Source organism: Bos taurus, chromosome 17, assembly GCF_002263795.3.
Source record: "Bos taurus isolate L1 Dominette 01449 registration number 42190680 breed Hereford chromosome 17, ARS-UCD2.0, whole genome shotgun sequence".
Classification (NCBI taxonomy): domain Eukaryota; kingdom Metazoa; phylum Chordata; class Mammalia; order Artiodactyla; family Bovidae; genus Bos; species Bos taurus.
This window is the reverse complement of record NC_037344.1, coordinates 15603026-15615341: the sequence shown is the minus strand read 5'-3', so window position 1 is coordinate 15615341 and position 12316 is coordinate 15603026. Positions and strand designations below refer to the sequence as shown.

General features: G+C 38.4%; 1 protein-coding gene across 5 annotated transcripts in view; it reads right to left on the bottom strand.

The window, feature by feature from the left end:
• INPP4B (inositol polyphosphate-4-phosphatase type II B) overlaps positions 1 to 12316 on the bottom strand; it is a 455375-nt gene that overhangs the window by 214656 nt on the left and 228403 nt on the right. For all 5 annotated transcript variants that reach the window (XM_024977565.2, XM_059876249.1, XM_024977564.2 and 2 more), the window contains one exon: positions 12035 to 12182. In XM_024977565.2, the coding sequence (XP_024833333.1) occupies positions 12035 to 12182 (148 nt within the window). The remainder of the gene's footprint in view (positions 1 to 12034; positions 12183 to 12316) is intronic.

Sequence of the window (12316 nt, the reverse complement as noted above, 5' to 3'; positions counted from 1 at the left end):
GAAAATGTGAGAGTAGATGTAGAAAATAAAGACACAGTATTTCTTCTGGGTAGTGGGTTGAGAGCGATTTACTTTTTCCTTTTTATATTTTCTATATTCTCACTGTTGTCTATAGTGAACATATTTTATAGAAAAAATGTACCATATATTTTACATACTTGTAAAATATGGCTTCAAGAGCAAAGAAGCAGAAAATTGCTAAGCACACAGAAGCCTGTCTTCATAGCAGTAAACATAACTTGATACCTATAATTTCTTGCTTGTGAATTTTCTGGACCTAAACTGTAATATCAAACTCAATGTGTAGTGTTGTGGAAACACTTCACAGCCAATGCAAATGATGTTAGGCAGCTGAACTTGAACTCAGAAGGTATTAATGCTTAGGCGAATTAGAGGGAGGCCCCAAAGAATTTAAACTCTATCACTGCCCTCAGACTCTGTGTATGTACAATCTCAAATTTAATAAGTGATTCATTTTGAGATCAATGTATACTAAGAGACTAATAGCAAGGGAGGTTTTAGAAGGCTGCTGCATGCAATGACAGACACTGTGTTTGGGTTATGGAGTAGCTGTTGCACCATTATGCCCCTGCTGATATTTACACTCCATGTCACGATGGATGGGATAAATAACATTTTCCTCTTTATAATTATAGGTATGCATTATGCAAGGAGGTGAACCATGCACACACATGGTCCCTGCAAACAGTCACACCTAGTCTGTTCAGTGTATACCAACCTTGAAATAATAAAAATAATAATATGTTTAAATGTATTAGTGGGATATCATTCTTATTGAGCTAAGTAATTTATGAACTACTAATAATTCCTCATCTTTAAGACAGTTGTGACTAGACATATACTTAATACTCCTTTAGTTTCCTACTTTACTTGCTATTTTCTTTTATAATTAAATCCAAACTCAAACTCAGGAAATCTCTATCTGCAAGCTTATGAAGCTGATGTCAATCAGAGTACTCTTTTCAATTTTCCCTTTTCTACCCCCCTTGGTAAATGAAGGGAAGTCATGTAACAAAATATTCAAATAATACCCTAAACACTCCTATGGGTGTGTGTGTGCTGTCACTCAGTCATGCCCGACCCTTTGGGACCCCATGGAGTGTAGCCCACCAGGCTTCTCTGCCCGTGGGGTTCCTCAGGTCAGAATACGGGAGTTAGTTGCCATGCCCTCCTCCAGGGGATCTCCCTGACCCAGGAATCCAACCCATGCTTCTCTCATGTCTCCTGCATTGGCAAGCAGGTTTTTTACCATTAGCACCACCTGGGAAACCCAAACACTCCTACAGGGAGACGTCAAAAACACACCAACTCCAAGTTGTAGAGGAGTTTACACCTAGTATGAAAAGAGAGATTGCAAGAGTCAATGGATTATGAAAGAAAGTGTAAGATTTTCAAAATCCAGACTTTCACAGAAGTCAAGGGCTGACAATGTTTGTAAATTCATCGTCTTGGTAACTGAGAGGGAACAGCTCACCTTTGCAACATGTCTAGTTTGGTCCTTTAAGGAAAAATTTTTGTGACCCCTGTTATACAGCTAAATTCACACTGTATTTACTAACTTTCCTTAAATAAAAGAGAGAGAAATGAAGAAAAGGAGAGGGAAAAAAGATTGTATATCTATGTCTTTGTGTCTGTCTATCCATCTATAACTATCTCTATGCACCCACAGAGCCTATGCAGAAGAAAATATAAAAAGGGACTTAATAGCAGCTTTTATCTGCCACTCATTTATTTACTTACTGCTCTTCACCAACTAAAATGATATAATTTAGTTAATGGTTATTTTAAAGATTCAGAAAATAATTATTTCTGTTCCTTAGCAATGAAAATGACCATAATATAAAGTTGCCCTAGCAACTTATTTTTCTCTGTTGAAGAAAAGACTCCAAGCTTTTTTAAAAAAATGACTCTTTCATTAGAGATTTCCAAGCTAAAAATGAAGCATTTTGCACCCTTTGCAAGTGCTGAAAGATAAGGGCACAATGGCACCCACAGTCTTCATCAAACAAGGTAAGAAAACCCAATAAAGTTGTGCTGTTGGTAGGAAAGTTGAGGCAAGCAAAATACTTTCTAGGATGTGAGTGAGACTAGGGTTAAAAGAAGCCACCTGCAGTAACATGGATGGACCTAGACATTGTCATAGTGACGCATGTCAGAAAAACAGACATCATATGGTACCACTTATATGTGCAATCTAGAAAAATAGTACTGCTGCTGCTGCTAAGTCGATTCAGTCGTGTCCGACTCTGTGCGACCCCATAGACGGCAGCCCACCAGGCTCCCCCATCCCTGGGATTCTCCAGGCAAGAACACTGGAGTGGGTTGCCAAAAAGAAACCAATAACAACATACTGTATACAGCACAGGGACCTCTACTCAGTACTCTGTAATGACCTATACGGGATAAAAATCCAAGAGTGGACATATGTGTATGTAAAACTGATTCACTTTGCTGTACAGCAGAAACACAACATTGGAAAATCAACTATGAATGTGAATGTGTTAGCAGCTCAGTCTTGCAGACTCTTTGCAGCTCCATCAACTGTAGCCAGGTTGCTCTGTCCATGGAATTCTCCAGACACAAATACTGAAGGGGTTTGACATTCCCTTTTCCTGGGGAACCTCCCAACCCAGGGATCAAACCCAGGTCTCCTGCATTGCAGGTAGACTCCTGTCTGGGCCACCAGGGAAGCTCTGTCAACAATACTCAACTAAAAATTAAAAAAATTTTTTAAAAAAAGAGGCCAAGAAAAGAACTGCAAAGTTCTTTTTAGGTTGGCAATTCCACCCAACCAAGAAAAAAGTCTCAAATTCTTTTGTAGGATAATGTCCTATTCTTACATTCTTAAATTGTTATACTATGCATATTAATTTTATAGTATAATATAATTTAATGATTATAGTATATTATTTTATATTATAAATATAATAATTTCAAATATTTTATCAGTTGGATGGCATAAATCTTAAAGGGCAGATTTTTAAAGAAAGTTTGCTGGATGATATTTTCTGTGCTTTTAAGTATGCCATTTCCACTGTCTTCATTGATAAAAGATATTATAATCAGACCCTATATAATAAAGTGGAGACACAGCCTTTTTCTCTCAATAATCAGTAGATATTACTCCACAGACTTCTGCAGAGAAATGTTGCTGCTGCTGCTGCTAAGTCACTTCAGTCGTTTCCGACTCTGTGCGACCCCAGAGACGGCAGCCCACTTGTCCCTGGGATTCTCAAAGCAAGAACACTGGAGTGGGTTGCCATTTCCTTCTCCAATGCATGAAAGTGCAAAGTGAAAGTGAAGTTGCTCAGTCGTGTCCGACTCTTAGCAACCCCATGGACTGCAGCCTACCAGGCTCCTCCGTCCATGTTATTTTCTAGGCAGGAGTACTGGAGTGGGGTGCCATTGCCTTCTCCGAGAGAAATGTTAAGGTTAGCCTGATTTTCTCAACAGCATGTAAAGAAATAAAAATTGCATACATTTTCTTTCAAGATTTTGCATGAATTCTTTCCCAAGAATGCAGACATTTTCTGGTAGTTTCCAGCTTTTTGCCCTAAACATCTAACATCTTCCCTCTCATCATTTTGAACGTTTTCCCACCTTTGTTTAGTATTTGAGAAGAATTCCTGTTTGTGTTCCGCATCTCTGATGTGATTTCTCAGTGTCAAATCTGTTCTGAGTCTGGATTTTCTTTTTTTTTGCCTGTTGCATTTTAAATTTTCATTATTCTTTCCATTATTTCTTTCTTCTTAGCATTTTCCCCAAAGGTGTTTTTTTTTGTTGTTTTTTTGGTCACGCTGTGAAGCATGCAGGATCTTTGTTCCCTGGCCAGAGATTGAACCAAGGCCTCCTGCATTTAGAGCACAGAGTCCTAGAGTCTTAACCACTGGACTACCAGGGAATTTCCAAATGTGGTGGCCCTTAATTTAGCTCTTTCTGATTCCTTTTCATAATAGACATACCTCCTTACATTCTACTGAGATCACTAGCCAGTTTTCTTACAAATTTTCCGTATTTCTCTTTTGAATCTTCAGTATGACTTTTTCTCTACATTTCTTTAGAAAGTATTAAAGATTCATTGTTGAATTTTTTCCAACACATTTTAATAATAGGAGATTTACACAAAAAAGGTGCAATGTAGGGAGAAAAAGATGGCAGAGGAGTAGGTAGATGTGGAGTACACCTCTCTCCATGGATACATTAGGAATACATCTTCAGACACAACAGCGCATGCAGAACCCTAGCTGGGAGCAGACAGGAGTACCTGAGCAGCGGAAAAGAACATACAGAACCACGAAAAACTCAGTAGGACAAGGAACTAGGGGGAAAAACAGGAGTGTCAGTAGGACCAGACCTGCCCTTGGCAGGAGAGGGAACTGAAACAGGGGTCTGATCCCCACAGCGGGGCAATTGTCTGAGTCAGAGGAGAAACACGGCTGAGAGTGAAACAGCTGATCTGTGGCAGCCTAAATGGAATGAGAATCAGACAGTCCTTGCTGCAGCCATGCATACCCTGGATGGAGGCAGGTCATACCCTGGACAGGGATGCAGGTCCCCTGGAAGGCACAGTGGCTGAAAACTGGAGTTTTAGGGATTGTGGAGCAATCCCAGGGCGAAGGCTGCTGTTGACTGCGGAGAGATGGATTGAGGGGGTGTGAGGGAGGAGATTGTGGTGGAAAATTTCTGTGGTGGAAAGCCAGGCAGCCATGGAAGCAAGGCGATACTGCTGAGTCACACGTAGTGGGTGGAGCCATCACCACAGCCTCTCTCTCCCCACACGCCAGCATTGGCAGCTGAACAATAGAGAGGCTGGCACGTCAAATGCCTGATGTACTGAGCTACAGAGTAGGACCCCACCCAGGGTGCCCCTTTAAGTGCCTGACAGGTCAATCTACAGAGTAGGACCCCACCCAGGGTGCCCCTTTAAGTGCCTGACAGGCCCATCTACAGAGCAGGACCCCACCCAGGGTGCCCCTTTAAGTGACTGATGAGCTGATCTATAGAGTAGGACCCCAGCCAGGGGAGCCCCTCTCTGTGCCTGACATGCCGAAAAACAAAGAAGGACCCCAGGCAAAGGAGCCCTCCCTTTAAGTGCCTGAATAAGCGCAGCAACAGAGAAAGACTGGCCAAAGGAGCCTTCTGATAGCCAGCTACAAGAGGCTTGAAAAAAGATTCTGATAGGGCCATAACTTTTGCTCTGCCAGGGTCCCCACAAGCCAAGCAACCACACCACCTTCACACTCAACTCTCATGGGAGCAGAGCTGCCACAGGCAAAAAAAAAAACTTTATGTCTATGCATGCAGGGTCGCTTTGGTTGAGTCCAACTCTTTGCAGCCCTGTAGATTGTGGCCTGCCAGGCTTCTCTGTCAGGGAGAGGGGTTCTCCAGGCAAGAATACTGGAGCATATTGGCCATTACTGGTTGCCATACCCTTCTAGACCACTATATCTCCTGCTTCCCTAGCAGCCAACTTCCCTGAGTACCTGGTGCTGCCAGATCCCCTGTGACCCAAGCAGGTGCACCACCTCCAGACGTGGCCCTCATAGGGGCAAACCCAAGTCCTCCAGGGCAGCCTCAGGAGCAATCCCCAGTGGATGACCCACATGCAGAGGTGGAAATAAAACCACAATTGAAACCCAGGGCAGTGTGGCTAAAGAAGAAGACCCAAAAGCTTCCCACCAGCTGTACAAGCTGCAGATTAAATCCAAATGATAAACTAGGCAGACTCCATCTATGGAATATATAAAAGGACACTGAAAGCTCCCACAAAAGAAAATGCACTAGTTCTGATAGCTGTGGACGTTGGAGCCAAGAACACACAGGAGTAGGACCAGATTAGAATCTGAGCTGCCCCCCACAACAAGTCCAGAGACCAGCACAGTGCTGGAGGGCATCCTAGGGAGGTGAGGTGGACTGTGACTCCCAGCGAGGGAGGGGACTCTGACAGCAGTGACTCAAGAAAAACATTTATTATTCTTATGTTTTGACTTGTTCTGTAGATTCTTTTGGATTTTTTTTCTTTCTTTTTCCTTTTATTTCCCCCTTTCTGTTGTAGTTGTCGATTTTATTTGCACTATGAAATCTAATTAATCTTTTGAGCTTTTTTTTTTCTCCTCAGTCACATTTCTTTATTGTTGTTATAAACCTCTGCCTCTAGGATGAGCATTTGCAGTTCTGTGGAGTTTTCCTTTTCTTTTTTCTTTAAATTTTCTCTTTAAAAAATTTTTAAAATCTATTATTATTTTTCTACATTTATTCCTTTGTTTGCTTTTCCTATGTTCTTTTCCCCTTTCAGTTAATCTTTAATGTATATAAATCTTTTTTATCTGCCTCTATTTAACTTTGGATATCTATTCTTTCTTATTAGTTTTGTTTTCATTGCTCTATTTCCCTATTGGCACTTTGCTTTAGTTTTGTTTTCCAGTTTGTGCTTTAGTTAGTTTTGTTTTTAACTGGTAAATATAATTTTTGATTTCCTTTTTTGCCAGGTCAATCTACTGTATTTTATTTTAGTTGGACTGTTTTGACTTTGCTTATTGTGTTTGAGGTCTCCTTTTCCCTGGCTTCAAGGCTGAATTCTTTCTTCCTTTTGGTTTCTGCCCCTCTAAGGTTGGCCCAGTGGTTTGTGTAAGCTTCTTATAGGGTGAGATTTGTGCTGAGTTTGTTTGTTTGTTTGCTTGTTTTTCCTCTGAAGTGCAAGACTGAGTGAGGTGGTAGTCCTGTCTGCTGATGATTGGGTTTGCATTTTTTTTTGTTTGTTGTTTAGATGAAGGGTCCTGCGCAGGGTGCTACTGGTGTTGTGATGATGCCAGGTCTTGTGTACAAGTGGTTTCTTTTGTGTCATTTCTCACTATCTGATACTCCCTAGGGTTGGCTCTCTGGTAGTCTAGGGTCTTGGAGTCGGTGCTCCCACTCCAAAGGCTCAGGGCTTGATCTCTGGTCAGGAACGAAGATTCCGCAAGTGGTTTTTTATGGTATTAAGTGAGATTAAAGCAAATACCCAAAAATGAGAAACCAAAGATGAACCCCAAACATATGGCAGTTAAAAAATCAGGCAAATGATAATTAAAATAATGGAATGTACACATATGCATATATACCCATAAGCAAAGTCCAAACAGTCCAACTAAAATCAAAACAAAATTAATACGGAAACACAAGTCTTAAATGACACGTTAGATGTGATAGATCTCATTGATATCTTCAGGAAATTCCACCCAAATGCAGAAGAATACACCTTCTCAGGTATATTATATATGCACAAAGAACATTCTCCAGGATAGACCACATCTTGGGTCACAAATCAAACCTTAGTAAATTTAAGAAAGTTGAAGTTGTATAGAGCATCTTCTCTGACCACAACGTTATGAGACTAGATAGCAATTACAAGAAAAAAACTTAAAAAAAAAAAGAAACACAAACACATGGAGATTAAGCAATACATTTCTAAATAACCAAAAGGTTACTGAAGAAATCATAAGGGAAATAAAAAATTTCTAGAAACAAATGACAATGAAAACATGACAACTCAAAACATATGGGATGCAGCAGAAGCAGTTCTAAGAGGGAAGTTTATAGCAATACAATCCTACCTCAAGAAAGAAGAAAAATAATGAATAGACAACCTAACTTTACACCTAAAAGAACTGGAAAAAGAAGAGTAACAACAACAACAACAAAAAAAAAAACACCAAAATTAGTAGAAGGAAAGAAATCATAAAGATCTGAGCAGAAATAAATGAAAAAGAAATGAAAGAAACAATAGTAAAGATTAATAAAACTAAAAGCTCATTCTTTGAGAAGATTAAAAAAATTGACAAACCTTTGGCCAGATTCATCAAGAAAAAGAAAGAAGAATCAAATCAACAAAATCAGAAATGAAAAAAGAGAGGTTACGACAGACAATGTAGAAATACAAAGGATTATAAGAGACTATTATAAACAACTATATGGCAATAAAATGGATAACCTGGAAGAAATGGACAGATTCACAGAAAAGTTCAATCTTCTAAGACTGCATCAGGAGGATAGAAATTATTAACAACCCAATTACAAGCACTGAAATTGAAGCTGTGATCAAAAATCTCCCAAAAAACAAAAGCCCAGGACCAGACGGCTTCGCAGGAGAATTCTATCAAACATTTAGAGAAGAGCTAATGTCTGTCCTTCTAAAACTCTTTCAAAAAACTGCAGAGGAAGCAATACTTCCAAACTCATTCTATGAGGCCACCATCACCCTGATACCAAAACCAAAGACAACACAAAAAAGAAAACTATAGGCCAGTATCACTGATGAAAATAGATGCAAAAATCCTCAACAAAATTTTAGCAAACAGAATACAGCAACACATCAGAAAGCTCATACACCATGATTAAGTTGGGTTTATTCCAGGGAAGGAAATGGCAACCCACTCCAGTATTCCTGCCTGGAGAATCCCATGGATGGAGGAGTCTGATAGGCTACAGTCCATGGGGTTGCAAAGAGTCAGACACGACTGAGCAACTTCATTTTCACTTTCTTTCTTTATTCCAAGGATGCAAGGATTCTTCAATATACATAAATCAATCAATGTGGTACCCTATAGTAACAAACTGAAATGTAAAAAGTATATGATAATCTCAATACATGCATAAAAAGCCTTTGACAAAATTCAGCACCCATTTATGATTAAAACTCTTCAAAAAATGGGCATAGAAGGAATCTACCTCAACATAGTAAAGGCCATATATGATAAGCCTCCAGTACACATTATTCTCTATGGTGAAAAACTGAAAGCATTCCCCCTAAGATCAGAAACAAGAAAAGGGTGCCCACTTTCCCCACTATTATTCAAAATAGTTCTGGAAGTCCTAGCTACAGCAATCAGAGAAGAAAAAGAAATAAAAGGAATACAGATCAGAAAAGAAGCAAAGCTATCACTGTTTGCAGATGACATGATACTGTACATAAAAATCCCTAAAGAAAATATCAGAAAATTGCTAGAGCTAATCAGTGAATTTAGCAAAGTTGCAGGATACAAAATCAATACACAGAAATCACTTGCATTTCTATATATTAACAATCAAAAATCAGAAATAGAAATTAAGGAATCAATCCCATTCACCATTGCAACAAAAATAATTAAATATCTAGGAATAAACTTACCTAAGGAGACAAAAGAACTGTACATAGAAAATTATAAGACACTGATGAAAGAAATCAAAAATGAAACAAACAGATGGAGAGATATCCCATGTTCCTGGGTAGGAAGAATCAATATTGTAAAAGTGACTATATTACCAAATGCAATCTACAGATTCAATGTGATACCAATCAAATTACCAGACATTTTTCACAGAACTAGAAGAAAAAACTTCACAACTCATGTGGAAACACAAAAGACCCCAAATAGCCAAAGCAGTCCTGAGAAAGAAGAACGGAGCTGAAGGAGTCAACCTTCCTGACTTCAGATTATACTACAAAGCCAAAGTCTTTAAGACAGTATGGTACTGGCATAAAAAACAGAAATGCAGACCAATGGAACAAGACAGAAAGCCCAGAAATAAACCCATGCACCTATGGGTACCTTATTTTTGACAAAGGAGGCAAGAATATACAATGGGGCAAATACAGCCTCTTCAATAAATGGTGCTGGGAAAACTGGACAGCTCCATGTAAAAGAATGAAATTAGAACACTTCCTAACACCATACACAAAGATAAACTCAACATGGATTATAGACCTAAATGTAAGACCAGAAACTATAAAACTCTTACAGGAAAACATAGGCAGAACACCCAATGACATAAATCAAAGCAAGATCTTCTATGACCTACCTCCTAGAGTAATGGAAATAAATATAAAAGTAAATAAGTGGGACCTGATTAAACTTAAAAGCTTTTGCACAGCAAAGGAAACTATAAGCAAGGTGAAAAGACAACCCTCAGAATGGGAGAAAATAATAGCAAATGAAACAACTGACAAAGGATTAATTTCTAAAACATACAAGCAGTTCATACAACTCAATACCAGAAAAACAAACAACCCAATCAAAACGTGGGCAAAAGACCTAAATAGACATTTCTCCAAAGAAGACATACAGATGGCTAACAAACACATGAAAAGATGCTCAACAACGCTCATTGTTAGAGAAAAGGAAATCAAAACAATGTGGTATCACCTCATACCGCTCAGAATGGCCATCATCAAAAAGTCTACAAATAATAAATGCTGGAGAGGGTGTGGAGAAAAGGGAATGCTCTTGTACTATTTGTGGGAATGTAAATTGATATAGTGACTATGGAAGATGTATGGAGACTCCTTTAAAAACTAGGAATAAAACCACCATATGACCCAGCAATCCCACTCCTTAGCATATACCCTGAGGAAACCAAAATTGAAAAAGACACATGTATCCCATTGTTAATTGCAGCACTATTTACAATAGCTAGAACATGGAAGCAACCTAGATGTCCATTGACAGATGACTGGAAAAAGAAGTTGTGGTACATATACACAAGGGAATATTACTCAGCCATAAAAAGGAACACCTTTGAGTCAGTTCTAATGAGGTGGATGAACCTAGAACCTATTATACAGAGTGAAATGAGTCATAAAGAGAAAAATAAATATTGTATTTTAACGCAAATATACGGACTTTAGAAAGATGGTACTAAAGAATTTACTTACAGGGCAGCAATGGAGAAACAGACATAGAGAATAGACTTATGGACATGGGGAGAGGGGAGGAGAGGGTGAGATGAATGGAAAGAGTAACATGGAAACTTACATTACCATGTGTAAAATAGATAGCCAATGGGAATTAGATGTATGGCTAAGATACTCAAACAGGGGCTCTGCATCAGCCTAGAAGGGTGATGGGAAGGGAGATGGGAGGGAAGTTCAGAATGGAGGGGATATATGTATACCTATGGCTGATTCAGGTTGAGGTTTGACAGAAAACAACAAAATACTGTAAAGCAATTATCCTTCAATAAAAAAAAATTTAAAAAAGGCGTCATGTAAGCTATAAATGAGGATCACATATGTGATGAAAAATTTTCAAGTGCTCAGTAGTCATATTTAAAGAGCAAAAAGAGATGCATATAAAATTAATAATACATTGTATTTAACACCAATATAGCCAAAATGTTATTTAACATTTCATTATGAAATTGATCTTTTTCATTTGTGTGTGAAGAATTTGAAAACTGGTTTGTATTTTACACATGTGTAACATCTCAAATTGAACTGTTCATATTGCAGTGATTAACAGTTTTAGCAGCCAAACATACTGGGCAACGCCAGTCTTGATTTTTATATTACCATCATACTTTATGATGTGCAATAAATCAGACAGAGAAAGACAAATATATTATACTGCTTATATTCAGAATCGTAGAAAAATAATACAAATGAACTTACTTATAAAGTAGAAAGATTCACAAACTTAGAAAACAAACTATGGTTACCAAAGGGGAAAGGTGAGGTGTGCGATAAATTGGGAGTTTGGGATTAACAGATACACACTTGGGTGTATAAAATGGATAAGCAGTAGGGTCCTACTGTAGAGCTCAGGGAATTGTACTCACTATTCTGTAATAACCTATATGGGAAAAGAATCTGAAAAAGAGTAGATGTATATGTATTATATGGGCCTCCCCAGTGACTCAGCAGTAATGCAGAAGTTGCAGGAGACATAGGTTTGATTCTCGAGTCACGAAGATTCCCTGGAGGAGGGCATAGCAACCCACTGTAGTATTCTTGCTGGGAAAATCCCGTGGACAAAGGAGCCTGGTGGGCTACAGTCCATAGTGTTGCAAAGAGTCAAATACAACTGAAGCCACTTATCATGCATGCACATATGTATAACTGAATCACTTAGCTGTACACCAGAAACTAACACAATCTTGTAAATCAGTGACAGTCCAATATAAAAAAAATATTAAAAAGAAGACTAAAATAAAAAAAGAGAAAATGTTTTATAGAAAAAGTAATTAAGGTAAGAAATGATCATAAACCATATTCTCTTACCTACACAAATCTTCTTTGATTTGAAGAGAGATCAATTCCTTAGGAATATGAAAAGAAAGTATGCTCTCTGACATCTGCTCCCGGATTTGCATCCACTTATTGTCAGAAGTGGGAAATCTGTATAATTTACACACTGGGTTCTTTAACACTGGAAAAGGAGAGAAAAATCAAGGTTAATAGTCATATTATAAAGATATGTCCATTAGATAAAGATCAATTAACAAAATCATTAATCAGGCTACCATTCTAATTATTTATTTGATGAAAAATTTTTATTATAAC